The following is a 22,693-nucleotide window of genomic DNA, read 5'->3' on the forward strand; positions in this document are numbered from 1 at the left end:
AAATCAAGTCAGAGTTTCTGACTTCTTAATTTCTGTGTGAGGGATTTAAAAAAACTAAAATATTTGAGTGGCTTGGGATGATCTGAAAGTGCTCAGAAAGAGAGAGCACAGTTTGACCCTGTTTCCCATATCCCTTGAGGCTGATCCAGCCCAGGCAGGAAGAGTGTGCATGGATGAAGCTGCTCAGTGCTAAAGAAACCTCTTCCCTGTCTAATGCCATAACCTGTCTGGAAGCTGTGATAAGAAACAGGACGGTGCTGTTGAGATACCATGCTTTAAATTTTGGATAATGTACTACCAGGATGTTTAAAATAGCTGAAGTGCAAACTGATCACGCAGGTATAAAAGCTGTGCTGGTTACATAAAATGTAATAATGTACCCTTCAGCTCAGTGACATGTTCCATGTAGGGTATTATGTAGTATATGAAATCAGTAACATATAAGAGAGCGGAAAAGAGTTTCAAAGCCCAGACAAGAGCAGAGAGTAATAGCAGAGAGTAGAACATGATGATATATATGACATGAGGAGGAAATAAGATTGAATCTCAAGGGAAATTTAAGTTCTCCATGAGAAGACAAATATAATCTAAATCAAAGATATTTGGTAGGTAGGAGCTACTTAAAAGGCCCATTGGAAGTGGCTAGGTGGATAGCAGATCAGATACAAACACGGGATGCCATTGAAAAATAGATGTCTAAATGCCAGTGCAATTCTGGCCTGTGCTGTGACAGGCAGGCAGGAGGAGACACTGCCTCGCACAACGCACAGGAAACATCATCTTTGCGAGCCTTGATAATAACCCCCCAGTGACTGGGGTGTGAGGAGGAGAGAGGATCCTGCAGAGAAATTTGGGATGCATTAGAGACAGATCTGTGCCAGAGCACAGCTGAGTAAGTCTGGCTGAGTGGCCACCAGCACACGGATGGGCGCTTGCAAAGAGCTGATGCAGGGAAGTGTGGTGGACCGTGGGCACAGCAAGCCTGAGACTGATCAAATGAAACATCAGCCTGTATTTCAGGGCAAAGAATGGTCAGTTAAGCTGGTCCAGCTTCAAACAGAAAGGGATGGGAGCCCTGACATTTGTCATGTAAAAGGAGTTTTTACAACGGAGTCGCTGAAGAGCCAAAGGGAGCCCGGGTGTAGCATCATGTGTCTCCCCACTTTGTGGCAGTGGGGTTTTGGGGCTACCACTGACAAAGCCGAGGTCATGCACTGTAAGGAAGAAGGGCTGAGGTGAGCTGGGAGGTTGTTCCACCTCTTTTTTGTCCTCCTCTGCCCTGAAGCCAGGACTGCTCGATAGCTCAAAATATTTCAAGTACTGGGGGTGGCCAGTGGGTGTCAGTTTTGCTCTATGAAGCAGCTGATGGAGCTTCACTTATCTAAAGTAAGAAACCACCTTTTAAAGAAGGCAGTGGAAAAAACCATTCCCATGGAGAAATATGAGGTCAGCCCCACAGCTTGGTATTCTGTTTTTTCATAGCTCTGTCTACTTTAAGAGCAGTCACAGGCAGTAATTCTTAGACAAGCCAGTTCTCCCCTTTCGGTATCTCTGATTTTAGGGCAATGACAAGTAAATGAGGGTTTTCAACAGAGCTCTTTTGTCTTACAAAAGAGGAAGCCACCACCTACAGCCAGACAAATGCTTTCTTTTAAAGGGTCATATGTGTAAATGTGCAGAAGTCTCGCATGAGCCTTCTTGGATAACCTCACTGGAGGGCTGTGATTTTGTTGCCAGCCAATTAAGCTAACTCAGTATAGTGCAGAAATCACTTAAAGATCCAGCCAACATTAAGGACCTATAGTTAGTTTGGATAAAATTTCCATGGAAAACATCATCTGATTTTAAGGATCTTTTTCAACAGCTATTTTTAATGGAACTTCAGAGCTGAATGTAAAATTATACCTTTGTTGAATTAAAAACCAGCTCAACAAACCAGCAGCAAGCCACGAAGAAAAGCATTTGCCTTTATAATGCAAGGATTAAACTGAGACCTCGGGCTTCCATAGGACCTCTTAATCCACTCTGTGAGTGTTTGGCATGAGAAAGTCTTGATCTGAGAATAACACTCCTTACCAGAGTATGGATGCAATAAACCAGCAAAAGCAATGAGGAGAGTAATTTTAAAGACAAAGATGATGATAATATCTGAAAAAGTTTTTTCTATTTGTGTCCTTGTTCATAATGCTGTAAAATTTGTACCTTTTATTTTTTACTTTTTTAGATTTTATATGGAGTCTTTTCAGTGGAGGTCAGTAGGAGGAATCTGTTCATGTTAGTGGTATAAGCTCAGGCCTGTGCATTGAAGAAGAGATACCTGATAAAATAATGTCTCCTTCAGTCATCATTCCACCACCCAGAATTTTATTTGGAAGAATCCCTTCAAGTTACTAATAAATAGAAAGAGAAACACATCTCAAAAGAAAATGACCACATATGTAGCCGGGAGCAAAAGATTATCTCTTTAATATAGAGACCAAAGGATGTGTTCATTGATTTATATCACCAAAGGAGAAGTAAAAAATAGAAACGCCTCCCTGTTAAAAACAAAAAAAATAAACAGGAAAAAGGAGGCATTTTCAAACCACAAAAATGAAGTTATGTTTTCTTTGCTTGCACAGTTATGTGTGGGTAATGTCTGGATGTAGAGAAATGTTATTCCTTTCCACAAGTAAAATAAGAATAATAAATAAAACTTTGGAAAAGGAAGAGGTCTTATACCAGTAAAAGAATCAGTCTCCTGAAAAGGGCTGTGGAGCACTCTGTCAGCTCTGCTACCGGAGTGAGACAGAGCAAAGCTTTGCAGTAAAAGTTAACATGCAGCTTTAAAGGCTGTGGTCACATGTTGTTTCATGCAGTGCTAAGAGGAGCATAAAAAGATGCTAATGTTTTATTTTTATGATCTAAATTGTTATTTGCAGTTAATCAAAGTTAACCTAGCTCCCCTTAAAGCTGATTATGTGGCCAGTTAATTTCAGGTGTCTCTTTTCACAATCAAGCCCCAGGACACTTCTAGGATGACACTTTGCTTACAAGCACAAAGGAGGCATAAAATCCCCTTTTTAAAATGTCCCTTTGCCCACTGGCAAGGCTCCATCCCAGCTGTGTCCAAGTCCCTGCCCCTGGAATGTTGCTAATTCTCAGCACAGTTGACAGAGGAGAAGCAGGACCATCAGCTTTATTTCCTCAGTGAAGAACAGAGGTATGGACAGGGATATTCACCCACTGTAAGGAACTAATTTAGCCAGATGGTAAACACAACCTCTCTCTGTAGTCTCTGGAGAAAGAAATGCTCCTCTGGAGAGTGACTACAAGCTGGAATCTAATTTTGGTGCTTGGAACTGCAAAATGGACACATCAGTCTTTTCCGTGGACTCTAGAAGCAGATGAGGAATAGGAGGCTAAGCAAGGAGCCTATGGCAGCACAGCCCTTATAAATGGAGGGGAAATTAATATCCTGCTCCAAAGCAAAGTATTGTAAGCTAGTCACCCACAATCCAGAATCTGACCTAGGCCCCAGGCTGTCCTTCATCTCTGAGATGACAGTGTCAGCCTTTGGCTCAGCTGTGCCTCTTCTGGAGGTGGAGGGCCGGGTGTTTTTGTTTTCTCAGACTATTTCATGTTCTGACTTCATTAGACCATGACACACCGTTTCTACAAGGATCTACAGACTGGTTTGTATGACAGCTTTTCACCCCCAGTGCTCAGTGCAGTTGTGATCCTTCACACTGCACTGCTCCTACTGAGTGCATGCCTGGTGCTGAACAGCTCGGAGGGGGCTGACTAATCCCTGACCTGGGACTTGCTGTGCCCAGCCCCTAAATCAGGTCAGACTGCAGAGCCACACACCTGCAGGAATTGTTGTCAGGCTGAAAGATGCTTTACCTGTTCAGTCCCTGACATCCACAGAAACCAGTTTTAGTGACCTAGCCTCTTTCTGGCTCTCTACAAGCGCTGGCTTGATACTGGAAAAGCAGAGAAGGAAGAGGAACAAGAACTAATGAGGGTAAAGTATGTTCCTGTAGATTCATACTGACTTTTCTGTAGCTATGCACACTGAACAGGGGTGGTGTGTTGTTTTTGGAAATGTGGTGAGTGAGGACTGAAATGATTAAACAGGACATCCTTCAGGTGCTTTGAAGAAAGGCCCAGCAACCACCCAAGTAGAAACAGGGAAAACAGCCTGTTTAACTTGCAGGGAGATCTGCAAGCTCCTGCTAGGTAAGGTGTGATGTGAGCTCAACGCACCAGTTACACCCCTCATGCACAGCACCGCTCTTCCAGCAAAGCAGGAGGGGGACACCTAACTAATGGAGAGGTGGCACTTGGGGACACGGGCTGGTGGTGGGCCTGGCAGAGCTGGGGCAACAGCTGGACTCAATCTTAGAGGTCTCTTGCAACCTAAATGATTCAATGATTTTGTACTAGCTCCTGCGAAGTGAGAGTGTACACAATCAGTGAGTGAGACAACCTCACTTAATGAGGTCATGACCTCACCCAGGTCAACTATTACTTTCCTTGTTGTTCCATATTATTCAGAGTTCAAGTGGGGTTGGCACTAACAGACCTAAATTACCCTGATCAGCCTCAGCTAGGGCCTTCACTCATACTCCTATGAGTCAGGAGCTCATTTGAGCTCAGCCCCAGAGCCTGGGCTTTGTTTGAGGAGGGCTGGTCTCCTAGCTGTGCCCCTGGCAAGCCATGGCCCCTGCTGTTCCTGGCCTGCAGACTGACTTCTTGGCTTGAACTCTGAGCTGCCTCAGCAGCAGCCTCATTTTGCCTGAAAATCAGGGGGTTTTGGTTAGACTGGCCCTCATCTGTGGCCTGGGTGCTGTGGGATGGACCTTGGGCTGCTGAGGCTCCTGCCAGGCTGGCCTGGTGCACCCCTGTGGCTCCTGGGCCCCAGGAAGCCACTGACCATAGCTGTGCACTTACAGGCAGGCTGGATTCGATGAAAAAATGTCCTTATTCCTCAATTCTTTGCTAAGCTTTAAAGAGCTGCAGTAGAAACTCTTTCCAAGTACAGAAATGTATGCATTGGGTAGCTGTATCTGGTTTGTATTTCACCCAGCATGAACAGAGCAGGCTGAACCCAGCAGGTCAATGTTGGAAGCCCTACAAGACCTGCTCCCACGATGTTCATAGCCAAATTCAATAGAAGTCTTCTGTGTTGAAGCCCTTTCAAACCCAAATGGCAACTTTTGACCTTTTCACATTCAACATTCATGGTAATCCTGTCATAGAGAAGTGGAAGAACTCCATTTCCACCAAATTTTCAGCTGTTGCATAGCTGTGAGCCTGGTCATTTGTCATTGAATGTTCCCTGGTCCTTTGCAATACTCAACATAATTGACACCTGTCATTTTGCCAAGTTTTAGATTGAGTAACAATTGTCTCTCTGCCTAAACGCCTCCAGCAGCTCCAGTAATTTAAACAGATCCAGAACACTTCTGTATTGGCTGCTTCATAATTCTGTGGTGCTCTCTGTGCAGTATGGGATGTATATAATTCTGTTGGTACTGTGTTTTCCCGACATAAGCAGAGCAAGGGTTAATTCTTATTTTTGTTGAAGTACTAAGTGGGAAGCTAGGTCATGCATAAATCCTCATTGTGCTAGGTGCTGTACAAGCAACGAATAAAAATGATCCCAGGCTCAAGGATTCTCTGTTAGTAGCTTGTGTCATAATTAAATTTTGTTAGGACACTTTAGAATTTCCCTTCCTCATAAATGAAATATCCATATACATTTATATCTCTATAATAAAAGACAAAATCTGTACACTTTTATCACAGAGGATAAAAAAAAGAAAATATAACACTATTTTCCAAGTAACTTGGATATAAGAATTGGAATATGTGAGGGTGAGGGAAAAGATCTGTTTCTTGTATACTTCTGGGTTATACACACCTAAAGTTGTCCACTTTATACAGAAAGGAAGAAGTATTTGTTATAAAAATAGTCTCACATGGAGCACACTGAATTCAGGTGGAGAGCACAGAGCAGGAGCTGGTGCCCTTTAAAGAATCAAATATTGTGTCTTCATGAATAAAGCTCTGACAGTAAAGATAAGAGAAGAAAATACAGGAACCATGTGATATATTAGCGGAATGTTTTACAAAGTCCCCCACAAAGCATCCGCTGCGCTTGAAAAGCCTAACCAGCCCAAGTGAGAAACTATTCACAAATTTAGTATTCAGATTACATACTCTGCCTTTTCAACTGCTCTCTGTACAATGAATGCCTGTACAACTACAGTAACAGACACAGATCTACAGTTTCTGTGGCCTTTGAGCTAATATGAGTATTATGCCTCTCCATAAATTACATCTGCATGTCCTGAAAATACCAACTGTTTTAACAGGAATTAATCTATAGGCTTTTATCTTGGTGAAATACAGGGGGAACAGTATGTTGCATCCCTTTTAAAATTAATAGAGTATGCTTAGAAGGTATTCAAGGATGTTCGTTATTTTCTTTATAGGTCCATTAATTGATACATATAAGCATAAAACAGGGCTTCATTGTAGGGAAGAGGAGGAGATGGAATAACAAATAGATTAGTGCTTATATGGTTTTTAGATTGCCCAACGCACAGTTAAGTAAAGAAAGGTCTGTGTTTGTCCTCTCCAAAGTATATTGGGACTGGATCCAGTTTGTCTTCAAAGTGCCCCTTCTATGGGAAGGGAAGAGAGTGCTCAGTCCAACAGCAAGAGAGCTGATGCAGGGGTCTGCTGCTCTGCCATGCTCAGGGCTGTCCAAGGCAACAGTGTGGCACATCAGTCTTTTTTAATTTGCTAAGTGTACATAAGGCTGGAGCTTACGCTGTGCTGAGCTACTATTTACGTGAATGCCAAATAGAAAGTTTTGGGAGTGTACTCCTAGAGCACCTTGACCTTATACAAGCATATAAAAAAAAAGGGAAATTAGAAACTTTAAACCAGAATTTACATAAAAAGCCTGATGGAGGTTTTTGAGTAACAATTCTCGCACGTGCTTGTGCATATACACACACATATATATAGGTAAAATGGTTAAATATTTAGCTGAAAGTAGGCTGAGCCTATCAAACCTATCAAAGCATATTGCTGTCAAATGATGAGAAATTAAACTCTCCTGTCAGACCGGGGAGCTCTGTTATCTCCAGCACACAGGAGGGGAACCAAGGCTCGGGGAAACTGAACAAATGCCAAGGAGGACATCAGAGCTCTTGAGTAGGTGGCTCTTGGCACAGCCTCTGATCCTGGGGACAGCCGGACTTGTGTGGCAGGACACTGTCCCAGGGCAGGCAGGGCTGACATCCTGTGGATGGCAATGGGAAGGGGCTCCCAGGAGCTCCAGGAATGGCTCTTTCAGAGGTGTGCCAGAGGGACCTCTGTAATGTGGCAAAGCTGAGAACTGCTCTTGGGATCCTGCTCGGCAGAAGAGAAGCTCTCAGTGCATTAATTGTTGTTTCAGAAATGCAGAGCTGAAAAACGCAGGGCAATAATGGCTTGGCCAAAATCATGTGGAGGACCTCTGGTCATTGTTGGATGTGAATCTGGCTCCCTTGATCCCCAAGCCATCACTTGATCAAGATCACCACAGCAGCTCTGCTGAGCTGGGCAATGTAAATCACTGTGAGCTAGAGCCCAGAGCCAAGGTCTGCCTTGAAACAGTGATTCAGCCCCGTGTTGCTGTAGTGAGGATGTGCTCATCTCTGCAGCCCTTGGAGTTAGCTGATTTACAAAGCCAAGTCCTGTCATTTTACTCCCTTCCCTGTACTTTTCCCTTGGTCACTCCTCCTTGTTTTCAGAGCTTCATTTGGTTTCAGAGGCTTGCAGAGCAGCAGGATTAAAAAAACCCCAGAAAATATTTACTGTAGAGGATGGGTCTGGATTTTCCCATCAGCTTCCATGGCTCAGGCAGGTTCCAGGAGCTTTGGGAGAAAAGCTGTTAGCTATTAAGTTATTACCTGCATGGAGAGCCAGCTGGAAGCTTTCAGTTTTCAACATTTTGATGAAAAGCACCATAAAAATCTTGACAACAAGACTTGTAGCATTTCAATGACATGTTTTGCATTTGTCCCCGCTTTTAATGGTCTGTAAAAGTGATCAAAGGCTTCAAAATGCTGCCGAGACCCATATCTCAGGAATTTTTACCCCCCAAAATGAAGAGGGAAAGGGCGGGGGGGGGGAGGGGGAAGACAAAACTGTGCTGTTGAGTGAATTCATTTGGACAGCTTTTGGGAAGTCACTTTCCATCTGGAGGAGAGTGTCCACAAGGAGAGTTATTCCGGCATAAACTGTTACGGTATAATTACCCAGCTCCAGCTATGCCAGTCTATTTTCTGGTGTAGGCAAGCCAAGTCTAGTTGTCGATACGTAGGCGTGGGAAACACGAAGTCTGCTTTCTAGGCTCAGCTCTGAGTGCTCTCTGTGGCCAGTCCCTTGACCTTTCTGCCTTCTTCCTATGCAAAATGAAAAGAGTTAAGTTAAACCCACTTCACAGATGTGGCATAATGACTAATTGGCTCAAATTTGTGGTGTTGGGGAGAGAGCTGTCAATTAACTTTAGTGTCTTGGGCTGGCTGAATCATTTAGTGTCTTTTCCAAAGTGGGGTTTGTCTCCCTCTTCTCAGGGTTGGGTGGCTCTGCTGCTATTCTACAGAGCAGAATCTCATCTGATGTGAAGTGGCAGTGCTAATAAAACCTGGGGTTTAGCTTGTCTCTAGCAATGGTAGACACACTGCTTGTGTGCAGTGACAGCAAGAGTTAAGGCTTTTGCTTCAAGATTTTGTAGTTCAGACTTTGCCTCAAAGCAAATTTTTCCAGTACCTAGAGCCTTTGATATACAAAGAATGTGGGTATGCAGTGATGATGGTACTTCCATCAGTGTTTGTCTGAAACTCAGTGGCAAAATACACGTGTTACTCTCCTTTGGTACCAACGAAAATCAAGGACCACTCTTCCATTATTCCTATCAGTTGCTCTGTTGGCTCAAAAGGCTCAAGGGTGAATAAGCCTGAATCCCGATGATTTCTAGTGCTCACTCGTTTAATTTTGCACATTGAAATTTCATCGCGTCCATGCATATCATGCATGATAGACACAACCTCAGCTTCTCAATGGGCCGTGAACTCTGGCACCTAATGATGGTATTACCAGGGTCACCAGCCCCAGCAGTTCAAAAAGAGAGCAGGACAATGCTGCTGCATCTGATCCGGGACCTGTGGAAAGCAGAGAAAACTTCTGTGAGGAAGCACATCAAGCACTCACCCTCAGACAACTCGGGGGGGTTTGTGTCAAGCCCCGGAGTGGGTCTGTGGGGGTTTCTCCTCAGTGTGGGGATGTGCCCTCGCTGTGGGAAATACTCGGGGCCATTCCTTCAGCCTCGGCTGCAGGGCAGCGCGAGGATTTCCCTCAGGTCAACAATACCCATTTTTACACTTTTCCCGGCACACCGACTTCTCGGGAGCGGCGCGGGACGGCACGCAGAGGTTTTACTCGCACCCGCACCGTCTCTGCGCGGGAACTCCATTCATATCGGCCGTGAATGTTTAATTAAGCGATAAGCCCGGCCGCCCCCCAGCCGCTTATAAACAGAAGTGCTGAATCATGACTCCGCCGGTCCCTCCGCCCGGCCGGCGGGAGCCCCTGGGCAGCGGCTGCCTAAGGGGTGCGGGGGGTGCCCGGCGCCGGCCCGCCCTGAGGGGCCGCGGCCGTGCCCTGAGGGCGCGCGCGCCCGCCCGCGTGAGGCGCGGGGCGCGCACTGTGGCGGCGGCGGCGGCGGCGGCGGCGGCGGCCGCGCTTGTCCTGTAATCGATTGCCGAGCGCGCTGAGCGGCCTCGAGCCGGCTGCGGGCACCCGCCCCCCGCCGCGCCGGCCCCGCCGGGGCTGAGGCGCCGCGGGGCGGGAAAGGGTCTGGAAGGGGGCAGCGGGTTTGTGAGTGTGCGTGAGGGACTGAGTGTCTCTGGGATTGAGTGTGAGTGTGCGAGTGAGATTGACTGAGTGCGGGTGAGGCAGCGAGTGTGTCCGTGTGAGGGACTTCGAGGGAAGAACTGCGAGTGAGTGAGTGCGTGTCAAGGGCTGAGTGTGAGTGAGAATGTGTGAGGGGCTGGTGACTGCGCGTGAGGGACAGAGTGCGAGTCCGTGCGGAGGGGGGACGACCGAGTGTGCGGGAGTGAATGAGTGTGTGTGGGTTTGAGGCTGAGGGAGGGACAGTGTGTGTCTGAGGGAGTGTGTGTGAAGGAGGAGGTGTGTATGGGTGTGAGGGAGTGCGCGTATCTGTGAGAGAGCGGGTGTGTGTGTGTGTGGGAGGGAGGGAGGGAGTGCGCGTATCCGTGTGTGAGGGAGGGAAGGGAGTGTGTGAAGGAGGGAGCGAATGAGTGGTGTGTCTGTGTGTGTGTGTCTGTGTGTGTGTGTGTCTGTGGGAGGGAGGGAGGGAGAGCGGCCGCCGCCGCCGCCGCCGCCGGATCGGTTTCTCGGGGTTTGACCAGCTGTCCCAGGCTAACCCTCTGCTCTCTGAAGATGGAGGAAGTAAAAACAGGATTACCCTTAGCTACGGCTCCTCCGCCGCCTTAGTCCCCCCACAGCCAACTGCCGTGCACAAACACACCTCCACTGGGCAGAGGGAGCCGACACTAATAAACACACAAACAAAAGGGGGATGGAACTGACTCACTGCCTGCGCGGCTGAGGTAAATCTGCGCCTGGCTTCTTATTATTTCTTTCTTTTTCTTTCTCCCCTCCCTTCCTCCTCTCCTCTCCCTCCCCGTCCCCTCTTTCCCCGGCGGGAGGAGGGACAGCTCCGTTCCGGGGCCGGCGGGACGCGGGGCTCGGTCCGTCCGTGCGGGTCTGTGTGTGCGGAGGGTCCCCGAGCCGAGCGCGGCTGTGCAGCATCCCCGCGGGCGCCGATGACTTGTTGCTGTTAGCCCAGAATATAAAAATAATTTAAAAAATCCAAAACCAACCAAACAAAAAACCCCCCACCAAGACCAAATCAAAAAAGCAGGGGCAGAAGCCGCGGCGGGTCTCGCCGGTCCGTTACCCAGCCCGGCCCCGCTGCCATTTCCCTCAGCGCCCGCCGCCACCTGCGCGCCCCCGGGGGGCTGCGGCCTGCGGCGGGGAGAAGGGGGAAAGGGAATAAAATGACAAGCGAGGCAGGACTTCCATGACTTTGACAGGTTGTGGCAGGGGCGGGGAGAAGCAGGATGAGGCGCGGAGCCCGGCGTCGCCCAGGGCCGGAGCGGCGCTCCGGGGAAGTTGGCCCGGGTTTGCTGCGCGGGGTGTGAGTGCACCCGCCGAGCCCCCCTCTTCCCATCCCGCCCCGCATCCCTCTTCCCATCCCGCCCCGCATTCCCTCCGCTCCCCCCGATCCGTAGAATCCGTGGAATCCGTAAGGAACCGGTGGATCAAGTTTTCCTCTCTCTCTCTCCCCCTCTCTCTCTTTCTCTCTCTCTCTTCCCCCCCCTTCCCCCCCCCCCCCCCCCCCGCTCTCTCCGCGCTAGTTAATCGCATTGCTGTAGCACCGGCTGACCTCCCTCCCTCTCCCTCTTTTTTTTTTTTTGGTTTTTTTTTTTTTTTCTTTCTTTTTTTTTTTTTCTCTTCATCTTCAAAGTATGTGCCATTCCTGAACGAGTTTCCCCGCCGGCTCATCCCGGGGCTTCCCGGCTCCGCATGCCCCACCTGTAAGTGGCGGGAGCGACTTTCTCTCCCCTATCCCTCTCCCCCTCCCCGTCTTTCTTCCCCCCTTCTCCCCTCGCCTTTAAAAACACTATTTTTTAAAACTTTCTCCATCTTCCTGTGTCTTCAGCTCGAGCAAAACTCTCTCCCTCCATTCCTTGTGGAGAGGAAGGCTCAGCAGCTGGGATTTGCCATCACCAGCCTAAAAATGGTGACCAAACTTTTTCCTTTCCCTCTCCTCTTTCCTCGTCCTCTCCCCATTGAAGAAATAAAAAAATAAAAATCAAGTTGTGTTTTAATTTAGGTTATGGATGTTTCTGTGTTTCTTTTTGTCTTCCTTTCTCTTCCTCCTCCCTTCCTCCCCTTTCTTTCCTTCCACTTCATTGGCTGGGATGATCTTTCCCTGTTGCTTCTGATGTTTCTTTCTTTTTCTCAGTGTGTGCCTGCCTACCTGGACTAGGGGGAAGATAAGGTAATTTTGAAGGGCTTGAGGAAGTGGCTTACCTGTTCTGAAAACTTTTTTGCTTTTTTTTTTTTTTGCTTTTTTTTTTTTTGTTTTTTTTTGAGATTTATTTTTAAGAGTTGTGAAAATCAGTAATTTAAGAGAGTTTGGTAGTAACGAGGCAGGTTGAAATTTAAGTGTTATGTGCTGAATGCCTTGGGAATTTGATCTGCTTTATACTGAAGAAGAACACAGAGAAAAGTATTTATTTATTGGGGGAGAGTCAGGGAAGGGGGGGAAGGAAAGAGGGTTAAGGGAGGGGGAGGGAAGTGGTTTTGGAGACAAGAAGTGAAGCTGCCTGTTTTCCAGTAAGTAATGGAGAAATTCCAGGAGCCAGGGCTAAATATACTTGGCGATCAATACAGAAATGGCTCATTGTGAATAATTTAGCTGCCTGGTGCAGTGAGAGTTTTGAAACTAAAGGCAAAAAAGAGGCCATGGAGGGAGAGAGGAAATAAAATTTTCCTCTGGTCATGTCAGATTTTTAACTTTTCCACTTAAAAGAACATGGTTATTATTATTGATCTCTCCTCTTCCCCCCCCCCCCCCCCCCAATATATATCAAATGATAGCTAGGGGGTGTCATTCTATACAGTTACTTGGGTTTCGGGAAAGTAATAGCTTGTTCTGTGTCAGCAAAGTGCTTCCAGAAACTTTAAGATTGCTTCACACCACAAAATGTGTGATCTGGGAGTATGAAGTGTGGTGTTTGGCCCTGTGCTGTGGCAAATAAATAGGGTTAGAGGGAACAGGTGTGTGTACAGGTGTGTGTCTCACAGGTGTGAGACAAAGCTGGAACAACTCTGTCCAAGGGGAATGGACATGGGAGGGTTTATTTTGTTTAGACCAGGAGGCAGTCTCTTGTGGTGTGTGTGAAAAGAGCAATTGTTAGTAGTATCCATATCCTCAAAGTCTGTTCTGGCTGCAGATAGAGCAGATAATTGATAAAGCATTACCATCCCAGCTTGAACAAACAAGTGGAAAGTTGGGGAAAAACTCTCAGATCAGGCAAAGATGTGAGTGGGGCACAGACAGAGCTATGGTCAGACCAGGATGATCCAGGTGCCACCTGGCCAGGAGGCAGCTGCATGTCTACTCACATAATTTACAGGAAGAGTTCAGTGATTTGCAAACGAGCACATGCAGTGCACTTGTGTGTTTCTCTAGGCAGTAGTTGCAACAGCAATAAAATGGGCAACTACTTAGGGCTTTAAGTAAGTTTAATCATTTAATGGTTGATACTGACAGGCGTCTCTGAGGGTGTACTTTTCTGCCTTGCAGCACTGCACTTTGACTATGGAAGCAGAGGCTGTTGATGGATATATTACATGTAAGTAGTCATTTTGTTTGATTATTCTGAATTACTTTTCTTTTCCTACTCTCCTTTGTATAATGCAGACACCTGGAAGTTTAGCTTCCTTGTGTACAGTGTCTGCATTGACACTGAATTAGTAGCATTTAAATATAAACTCTCTCTATAGCTGAGAAGTGCATGGGGATGGGTGCATGGGTGAGTATCTTTAGGTTTAAATATTTGCTGAGGGTGAATGAACTTTGCAAATAAGAGAGAGTTCATCTCCAGAAATTCAGACTGCAGCCAAAAACTTTTTATGCCTTTCCCTATGCATTTCTCTTGTTTTCTGGGGGGGGGGGGGGGGGGGGGGTTGTGTAAGCGCTTTGTTTAACTGTCAGCTAACCCACAGTTTTTGGGGGGAAGGTCTGTATGATGAATTACTATTCCAGTCTTTCCCTGCCCAGCCTGGATTCTCCCTGTCTGCTAATCGAAAAGTAATCCTAACTTACTTAGAACCAGGCAGCTGGGACAAGGTTTGCCACAGGAGTGTGTGTAAAAGAATGGTGACAGTAGCTTTGAGGGGGCTCTTAAAGTCAGCCAAGTGTTTACTTGGGGGCACCGAGAGTCGAGATTTGACAGGCTCTACAAGACCCCACCAGTAAAGGAGGGAAGGGCAGGGGCGAGGGGAGCGAGCGGGTTGTGGTTTTTAATCTTTGTGTATCTCTGCTGAAGAGGGAGATAACAACTTAGAGGGGACCTGTGTTGTGCCCGCAGGTGACAATGACTATTCGCCTGAAAGGGAGCACTGCGGCATGGCCATCGACCTCACCTCCAGCACTCCCAATGGGCAGCACACCTCCCCCTGTCACATGGCAGGCAGTAAGTCTCCTCTTAAGCCTGTTTCTCTCTAGCTGAGGGGTTGGGTTGTTCTGGTCCTCCTGGTCCTTGGTTTGATTACCAGGTCTTAGCCACTGCTATTGGCATTGCTAATAACAGAGGAGGACAGGGGAGATTTTCTTCTCTTTTGGTTCTTGTTCGTGCTGGTGTCTCATCTAAACATGAACGGGATTACTAGTCTGAGCTATCCCAAGGTGGCATTTGAGAGCTGGTCCTTACCTGCTCCAGGTAGGAAAATGCTAGGCTTGACATGTGCTGCTTTTGTTTCCTCAAGTTCTGAAATCAAAATAGAAATTGTAGTTATTATTACTATTACTACTACTATTACTTACTTTGCTTCCCGAAACAGCTTGAAGTAGCTTTATTTGAAAACAAACAAATTTTATTTACAAAACTCTAGTTGATTATAACAGACTGAAAGGAGTTCGGTTTAGAATGTCGGGTAGAAACTGAGAGTTTTGAGAGTTTTGCACAGTGAGAATGTCAAGAGCTGATAATATTTGTAGAATTATTCTCCTGTTATATATGGGAGGTAGATAAATGTAGCTTGTGCAATTTCATAAAAGCAACAATCTTAATTTTCTGTGTGTGAATGCCCTCTTTAAGTGTTGGTTACAGTGTTACATCAAGATATTTACCTTAATGTAACCTCTACACTTATAGTCCAAAATAAAATGTAACATGCTTTGCTTCCAACATACTTACAGAGTGTTCCTCTCTATGTGATACTAATTTTCTTTCTAGTTTGTGTGTACTACAGATAGATAAATATTAATTAAACCGAGGGCTAAATAGATAAATATAGTATTGTATAGTGCCCTACTGAAATCTGTGCAAGAGAGCTTCTGGAGTTGCTTGTTTAAAAATGCACAGAGTATTGACTTCAGAGTCTTTCTGAGAAAAAGATGTTACTTTCCTTTAAGAATTCTTTCCTCTTGCAAATTGCGGGTAAAGCGCAGTTTTATGAGCCTTTAAACTGACGGTTATTATGAAGCTCTCTCAATTATATACATGTTGCTGGAGAATATGATTTCTAATACTGTGGACTGAACTTTATATGACAACCACCCATAATTCAGCATCTTTAGACAATTCCAATTGTGCTGCACTGGGATTCTGATATACTTTATTATGTTGTAAAAGTTTTACTACTCACTTTCTTCATTTTCTTTGTTTCCTTTTTATTAATGGGAAGACTTCATTGGAAGGGAAAAAAGTCTCTGTGTTTTAAATCTTCTTTATAATCTAGACTGAAAACCAAAGTCAAATTAGGAGTAAAAAGATCTAGAATGAAGTAATGCAAAAGGCTTTAACACACTCAGTATTTTCATGTTCATTGTGTTAACATTTTCAATGTTTTTTAAGCTTCATTAGTTCTTTGCAACACATACGTATCTGCAGCCTTGGTGTTTTTTTAGAGGTGTTTTTGGTCTCTCACAGGTATCTCAAATACTTTTATCATTGCTGCTCTGTGTTAAAGATGTGCTGCTGTTGAAAAATTAAGGGCTCTTCCTGTGTTTCCCAAGCCAAACAAAACTCAAGCTTGTTAAATTTATTGTAATTTATTTACTCATAGCAGGCTTAGGATTGTTTTGCAGAGAAGGCGGCTTGTGCTGCCTTAAACATGGAAGATATTGATCAGAGGTTGTCGGCTTTTGTGGCAGCTGTTACATTGGTTCATTTAAGGTTTTTGGCCAAATCTTGAATCTAGCATGTGTAGGCTAAATCACCAAGCTGGGCTTTAAAGCTTTCCACCTGCTTTGTGGGGCACAGGAAATCCTTTTAAAGGTTTGGTAACCCAGGGGCCTGCACCTCTTTTTTAAAACTCTTTTGTTTTGTTTTTTTTTGTATTTTAAAAGGAAAGATGGAAGTGGAATCGCTGTTTGAAATATTTTGTATTAATTTAGTAGTTCCCAGTGGATTGACCCATCATCCATTGTTTTAAGTAGAGGCAGTGGCTGTGTTCTATTTCAGATTGGTTTGATTTCCAGCGGGTTGCTGGAGATTAATTGATGTTGGCTGCCATTACAGCAAAGCCCATGGCATGTTATCCTGGCTGGGTAGGACTTGGGAATGGAGGAGGTGATACAGGGAGCAGACCCCAAATATTTCACTCCCGGGTTGGTTGCCAGTCATTGCCAGAAGCACATGGCCCTCTTTGGCTGTGTGCTCTGGATGTGCACCTGCAAGGTAGAGATCGAAGTTTTGACCTTTGTTCTTCTTGCATTCCATTGCATTGTTTTGAACCACAGCTCTTAATTTAGTTGGAATTTGTGTCTGGCTCAGAAGAGAAACACCAAAAGAAGGAAATTTCTTGGATCTGTGCTGAAATGACTGAGTAGTGCTCTCCCAGCAACAGCAAAATTATGTGCTGGGTAAAGAGTTTTCTATGTTCATTAGCCCCTGGCAATCTGCGTTAGTAGTTCTGTCTGGATTACTGATGTTTTCAGGTTCTATTCCAAAAGGGTTGAATATTTTGGCTACTGCACCCTTTAACCTATTACCATTTTCAAGTATCTAGATGGTATTTGTAGGTTATGGATGGGGATGACACTCAATTTTCCTTGTGAATGAGATGATCCTGAAAGATGAATCACACTAAATCACCTGTCATAGCTAACTGATGATCTTACATATACCTGCCTTTAGCAGAACACTGCACGTGTGTTGGCAGATGCTCTGTTCTAAAATACTTGACTATAGTTTTATGTAAGCAAAGATTTAAAATACGTGTAAATAGTCAAACCAAAGAGGTTGATAGATCATCTCACTTTTCTTTACAGCAAAAGATGAATTAGTGTTATACCTGCTGAGTACAGATGATATATTTACATAGCCCCAAATCTGGAAGTCCAGGTTTTCTTTTGATCTTCCATAGGAAAACTCTTACAAAGGCTGACACCCAGAGCTGGGTGTCACAGGCTTGCTCAATTAACTTTGTGTTGGTGATAGAGAGTTCCCTGCATGGCCCTAAGCCCCCCCATAGACCCCACTGAGTTCAAGGGAGTCCCTCTTGTTCCCGTCCGTGAATGCTGAACTGGGCTATAAGTGATCAGAAACCTCCGAATAGGAACTGGCATGCTAATTAAAGGCTAATGGGGAATCCTTATAAAAGAGGCTTTAAAAAGGAATAATTCCCAGTCACCTCCCCATAATACCACACTGAGTTCTTGCTACAGTTATTAGAGATTTTTTTTTCCTGTAGGTTAAAATGGACTTAGAGGAATGTCTGCTTTAGAAACTGCAGGGGCACAGTTGTTCAATTAGTTGACTCAATCATTGCTTTGTATAGGATGAAGGACACTTCTCTAAGATCACTGGCCTAGTATCATAGGGAAAATAGTAGCAGCAGCTATTAACATCTGACAGTCAGCGACAAAGGCAATTTCCCCTTAAATTAGAGGCTTGACAGTGGGTGTCCCAGTTAACTTTCTTATCTTTGCTTTCAGAGACAAAAGGAGCCCTTAAACAAAACAGAGTCAGAACAATCATAAATATCAAACCCAACATCTGATGTTTGAAACCGATTAAAATTGTGGTATGCTTTCAGGAGGTGTTTATAGTAGCTTGAAGTGTTAGTAAGTTATGAGAATTTATTCATTAAGAGAGTAAGCCATGGCGGCTGACTCTGCTGCTGAAAATAATGAGGCGATTGCGTTTTCTCCGTGGTGGGGAATGATCGCGCTGTCTGACGAGATCACTAATTGGGACAGCAGCACTAAGTGGGAATGATTTCAGCACTGGTGTTTAAAGAGAACATGGGCAGGGTTTTGTTATAATGTAGCCAATACTATATTCTAAGTGATCAGGGTGGACTATCAGTTGCACTTTTTTTTGTGGCCCCAAATCTTTCCTGATCATTTTTCAAGCCTGAATTGTCATACAACTGTTTTGTCACGGTTGTGTTGTCCTGAGAAGTGAGTTACGTGTACCACAGCTATATTGGCACATCTGTAGGGATAAAGAAATGTAGTTTTGGAGCATGACTGTTGAATGAAACCACATAAAGTTAAAAGTTGCTCCATGCTTCAGCTCCATGGCAAACAAGCCTTGTTACCACCAGAATTTATTCCCAGGCACGTGAGGCTGAACCTTGCTCTGGGATTCTTTCCTGGCTCAGTATGTATTGTGGGCCTCTTCGTAGGGTGAGGTGATGGAGGCTTTTCTTTAGGGAGGGTAGTTGAAGATGGCTGGGCTGGGCTGCAGAGGGGGACTGAATTAGTGCTGTACACTGGGGCATGAAGAATTCTGGAAGCCAAACTGCTGTGCTCTGAACTGGGGATTCAGATCTCCTTTTCTTCCAAATAACTCGGAAAGTACTAAATACTTGGACCTGATCACCTCAGGATGCTGAGGAATCTTCTGCTCTTAGCAGACTTTTAGGCAGCATTTATTGGTCTGGGTATCTCCTGCCTCAGTGCAGGGAGGTGGACTTTTGACAATCACTTGAGTTGCCCTCCAGTCCTTTGTGTCTGACTTTGCAGTCTTGACACTTTGATTTTTTTGGAGCTCAGCTATAGAATTACACAATGATGCCCAATACAGACGTACCTGTGGTTTGGCATGTTGAATGTGGGTGAGGATGGACTTTGCCAAGATGAGCTCAGACATGAGGGAACATGGCAGGGAACTGTAAGAAGTGAACTCCTTTGACACAAGAGCATGGTCTTTTATCCTCAGACTTCCTGAGAATTGCCAGGGCAGTAGTAGTTATCAAAGTTTTAGCCAATGCATTTAGCTTTCTTGGACTTTGAGAAGAAAAAATATTAAATGGAAAGGTGATTATCAGGAATTTAGCAGAAATAGAGGGAGTTTTCCACACCTCAGAAACCAAAGCTCTGCAAAGTAGTGTCAGACTGTTTTTCTTGAAAAAAACCTGCTACTCAAACAGAGGAAAGGGTTAACTGGAAATAAAGCATTTCCTGGGATGTACCTTGGAATGTTGTAGCTTTATCCACATCAGCTCAGATTTTTCACATTGGTGTGGTTAAAATCATGAAACAGTTCCTCTGATATGAACTCTGTCTGTAAACCAGCACAGAGTAGCCACTGAAACGAGTTGGTGTTTGAATACTCACATACTCACACAGCAATGGTGAAAGGCTCCCCTGTGTATTTTTCCTACCTTCTGTCACAGTCCTGGCATTCCCTATGGAGCCGCATACTCGGCTGCAAAAACATTCCTCCCTCTCAGTGAGTGTTATAACAAGGGTGGAGTGAAATGATCAGTTAATCTCATTAAATAGGTTTTTATTCATTCTGAAGGAAGTCTCTTAAGAGGTCATCTGCCAGGGCTTTGTTGCAGCACTCACCTTTCTTAGGAAGCTTCTGTTATTCTCTTGGACTGTCAGGTTCAGTTAACTTTCCCTGGTACACGCCCTGTTACAACACTGTGCTCTTGCTAGTTTTGTAGTCAGCAAGTTTTCAGTGCTTGCTTCTGGAATTTCAGTTCCTTTTCAGACAACAAAAAGAGCAATCCTCATCATCCATGAAATATGACACTTTGATAGCAGCGGGATGACAAGATAGCCGTTGGAGAGTGTTCTGTGTTTCCCATCCCTGAATCTGGGGGATTGATCCTGTTGAAATCAATGGGTATGTTTTCCTAGGAAATTGGTTCAAAGGCTTGTTTCCAGTTCCTGTGGGGCACAGGCTCTGTATAATCCTTCAGCTAAGTGATGGTTTGCAGGTTGGCAGGACTAAGTTTTACAGCAGCCACCTGTGCTACCTTTGCGCAGTACTGAGGGTGAACAGAACTTGTTCTTCCAGTGCCAAGAGGGCACCTTGAAGGAGTGATGCTATTCTATCCCTGAGGAAAGGGCAGAGCCTCCTTTTCTGCTTTTTGCTTCAGCAATTCCAATGACTGAAAATCCTTGAAGAACCCACCTTGAGACAGGTCTAAAATTGACATGTTCTAAAATTCTGTAGAAAGAGAAGGCTGAGCCCCTGCTCTGTGTAGTATCGAGACCTGTTCCCAGCCCAGCTGAGGAGCCTGTGCCACAGCGTGTTGTCCCTTCCCTAGGGTTCTGGACACTTGTTTGGAGTCCAGGCAGCTGACTGCTGAATCCCAATGGAAGGAAGCAGTGCTGAATTACCACTGAGAAGCAATGAGCGTGACAGATATGGCTCTGGGCTAGGTGACCAGAGGCCCGGTTTTCCTCCAGGCTCTGGTCATTGTAGGGGAGTCCGTTTGTGTTTCTGTGCTTTTCTTTTTTCCCTCTTGCCTTTTATTTTCTGAATCACAGAAGCTGCAGATCACTTAGAATGGAGATTTGGATGGTATATGTTAGCCTTTGTCAAAAGTAGGATTTTTTTACAATATCTTCTTTGCTTAGGGGTTATTTTGCATTTAATTTTTGCAGCCCCACAATGAGACGCATTCAGAAGTACCTTAATACCAGCGCAGCTTATTTCCTGTCTTGCACAGCAATAATTGTGGTGGTCCTAAAGTACCCTGTTGTGGTGTGATTAAATTAGAACAACCGCAGAATTTTAACTCTTGCCACACCACGAAGTATTGCCAGGTCTGTGTGTAGATGAGCCCCTATTCACAGTGCCCAGCATAATGTGCCCTTGATCTGAAGCCAGGTCTACATTACCGGCTTCTGCTGGCACTGCTGTGTTAGCCTGTGGCTTTGAAGAACTGTAATCCCTCACAGGCAGAGAGATGCTGGCAGAAGCTCGTGCTCCGAGCATAGCCCTGGCTGGCAGGGTCACCTGCAAGTGCTGTTACAGGTGTTACATTGGAAAGTACCGTAAAACAGCAGACACTGTTCCTGGAAAAGCAGGGGCTTGATTGATCCCCCTCATTTCTGTGCACATAGGTCATGTCAACTTCTGTGAATTAGAATGTCTTTTTTGGGTTTTTTAACTGACTTTTGCTTTCTCTCTGCCTCTTACTCTTAAAAAATCGTTCTAGTTTGAGGGTTTACTCCTGTAATGCTGTGTGGCCAAGGCACAGCGCCACAGAGGTGGTGGGCTCTGCATGCATTGTATGAGCTTTTAGCTCATGGCTACTCTGTGTTTGTCCTGTCCAGAGAGGTCACAGGACTCTTGGTCTTCCCTTTGGTGAAGCTCAGGTTGGTGGTCAGATCCTTGTGTCCTCTCATATGGAGGGGAGGTCAGTCCTACAGCCAAACCATGCTCCCACCCCCAGTGTGGATGGTGTGAATATCTGTGTCTACCAGCTGGTAGTGAAAAAAAAGAGGAGTTGAAGTGCATCATTCTCCTACACAGGTAGGAGCCCCTCTTCTTAGCAGACTGTGGGTTTTACACAAGGCATGAGCCAAGGAATCTGATTCACTGCAGACCTGTCTGCTCTCCCCACACTGGTTTTGTGTTACTTGGAGAAGCTGCACAGACTGCTTTTTCCCAGCCTCTTTTCCTGCTGTGGTATTGGTACCTACCACCTGTGAGGTTGCTCTGGGCACAGGTGTAGTCACTGCAGCAGGGGAGAGAGAAGGGGAAGATCAGTGTGAGTATTCAAGTCCCTGCCGTGTCTCTGGCTTGGAGAAGGCCTTTGGAGGACTCGATGCTACCGTCCACCCTGAAACTTCATGCAGTGGAGATAGAAGACACACGTTGGTGCTGCTGTTTTCAGGCTCTTTGTCCTGAGGGCTGGATGTCTCAAGTGTTTTTCAAAGGAGGTAGGACATGGTGAAGTACAGAAAATCCATTCACGTTGTTGCCTGTCCAACCTATTGTCTTTTTTTCTCACGAATCTTCTTCTTGTGTGAGGAGGTAAGGCGGGCTGTGTTTCCTCTCCAGCTAATGGAAGATCTGGGCAGGGCTTATGGGAGAGATGCTCTGTTGGCAGTTAAACCACATACATGACAAAGCTTGACATTCCGATGGGGGGATTTTCTTGTTTATCCCCTCTGCTCCTCCGCTTGAACAAAACAAGTGTTAGACTAAAGACATCTGTGCTGTGACCTTTAGCATCAGGCTGGAGTTTTCTTAGCTTCTTTTTAATGATGTTTTTCTTGCATTTCCCCCCTGCCTCTAAAACCTCCCAATTCCATCATAAGAAAGTGATGCTGTCCTGGTTTTTCTCAAGGGGCAAAGTTTTCCCTCAGCCCATGAAAATGATGTTGGTGAGTGGCACAGATTGCTGGCTGCAGAGCCTTATGATATGCTCAAGTCCATGGTAATTTTTCTCATAATTACTCTTTGATTTGGGAATGCCTGTGTGCAGTTCTATAAGAATTCACACCTCATCTTTCGTAGACATCAACTGTGCTTCTGGACGTTTTATGATTCCTTCTGCAAGCAAAGTTGCTTTTTTAGGTACCGATCTAGCCATAAAACACAAACTGAGAGAGTTTTTGGTAACTCTATCT

At 45.4% G+C, this 22,693-nt stretch overlaps 1 protein-coding gene and 1 long non-coding RNA gene across 14 annotated transcripts in view; one reads left to right on the forward strand and one right to left on the reverse strand.

The window, feature by feature from the left end:
* Positions 1 to 945: 945 nt before the first annotated feature.
* On the reverse strand, positions 946 to 9,707 carry LOC111931876 (uncharacterized). Its single transcript, XR_002865796.2, has 2 exons — positions 9,256 to 9,707; positions 946 to 8,447 (listed from the first exon to the last, which is right to left on the reverse strand). It is a non-coding gene; the product is annotated as an uncharacterized LOC111931876 (long non-coding RNA).
* Positions 9,708 to 9,826: 119 nt separating this feature from the next.
* IKZF2 (IKAROS family zinc finger 2) overlaps positions 9,827 to 22,693 on the forward strand; it is a 149,740-nt gene continuing 136,873 nt past the window's right edge. For 2 of the 13 annotated variants that reach the window (XM_086896305.1, XM_086896312.1), the window contains exons 1-4: positions 10,614 to 10,676; positions 12,098 to 12,133; positions 13,445 to 13,493; positions 14,232 to 14,336. In XM_086896305.1, coding sequence (XP_086752431.1) covers positions 13,460 to 13,493; positions 14,232 to 14,336 — 139 coding nt within the window. In that variant the 5' untranslated portion in view covers positions 10,614 to 10,676; positions 12,098 to 12,133; positions 13,445 to 13,459. Of the gene's footprint in view, positions 10,677 to 11,208; positions 11,267 to 11,307; positions 11,375 to 11,596; positions 11,667 to 12,097; positions 12,134 to 13,032; positions 13,051 to 13,411; positions 13,494 to 14,231; positions 14,337 to 22,693 lie in introns of those variants that run through there. The other 11 variants (XM_086896317.1, XM_086896316.1, XM_086896307.1 and 8 more) reach the window with 10 other exon arrangements.

Source organism: Cyanistes caeruleus, chromosome 7, assembly GCF_971803275.1.
Source record: "Cyanistes caeruleus chromosome 7, bCyaCae1.hap1.1, whole genome shotgun sequence".
NCBI classification, from domain to species: domain Eukaryota; kingdom Metazoa; phylum Chordata; class Aves; order Passeriformes; family Paridae; genus Cyanistes; species Cyanistes caeruleus.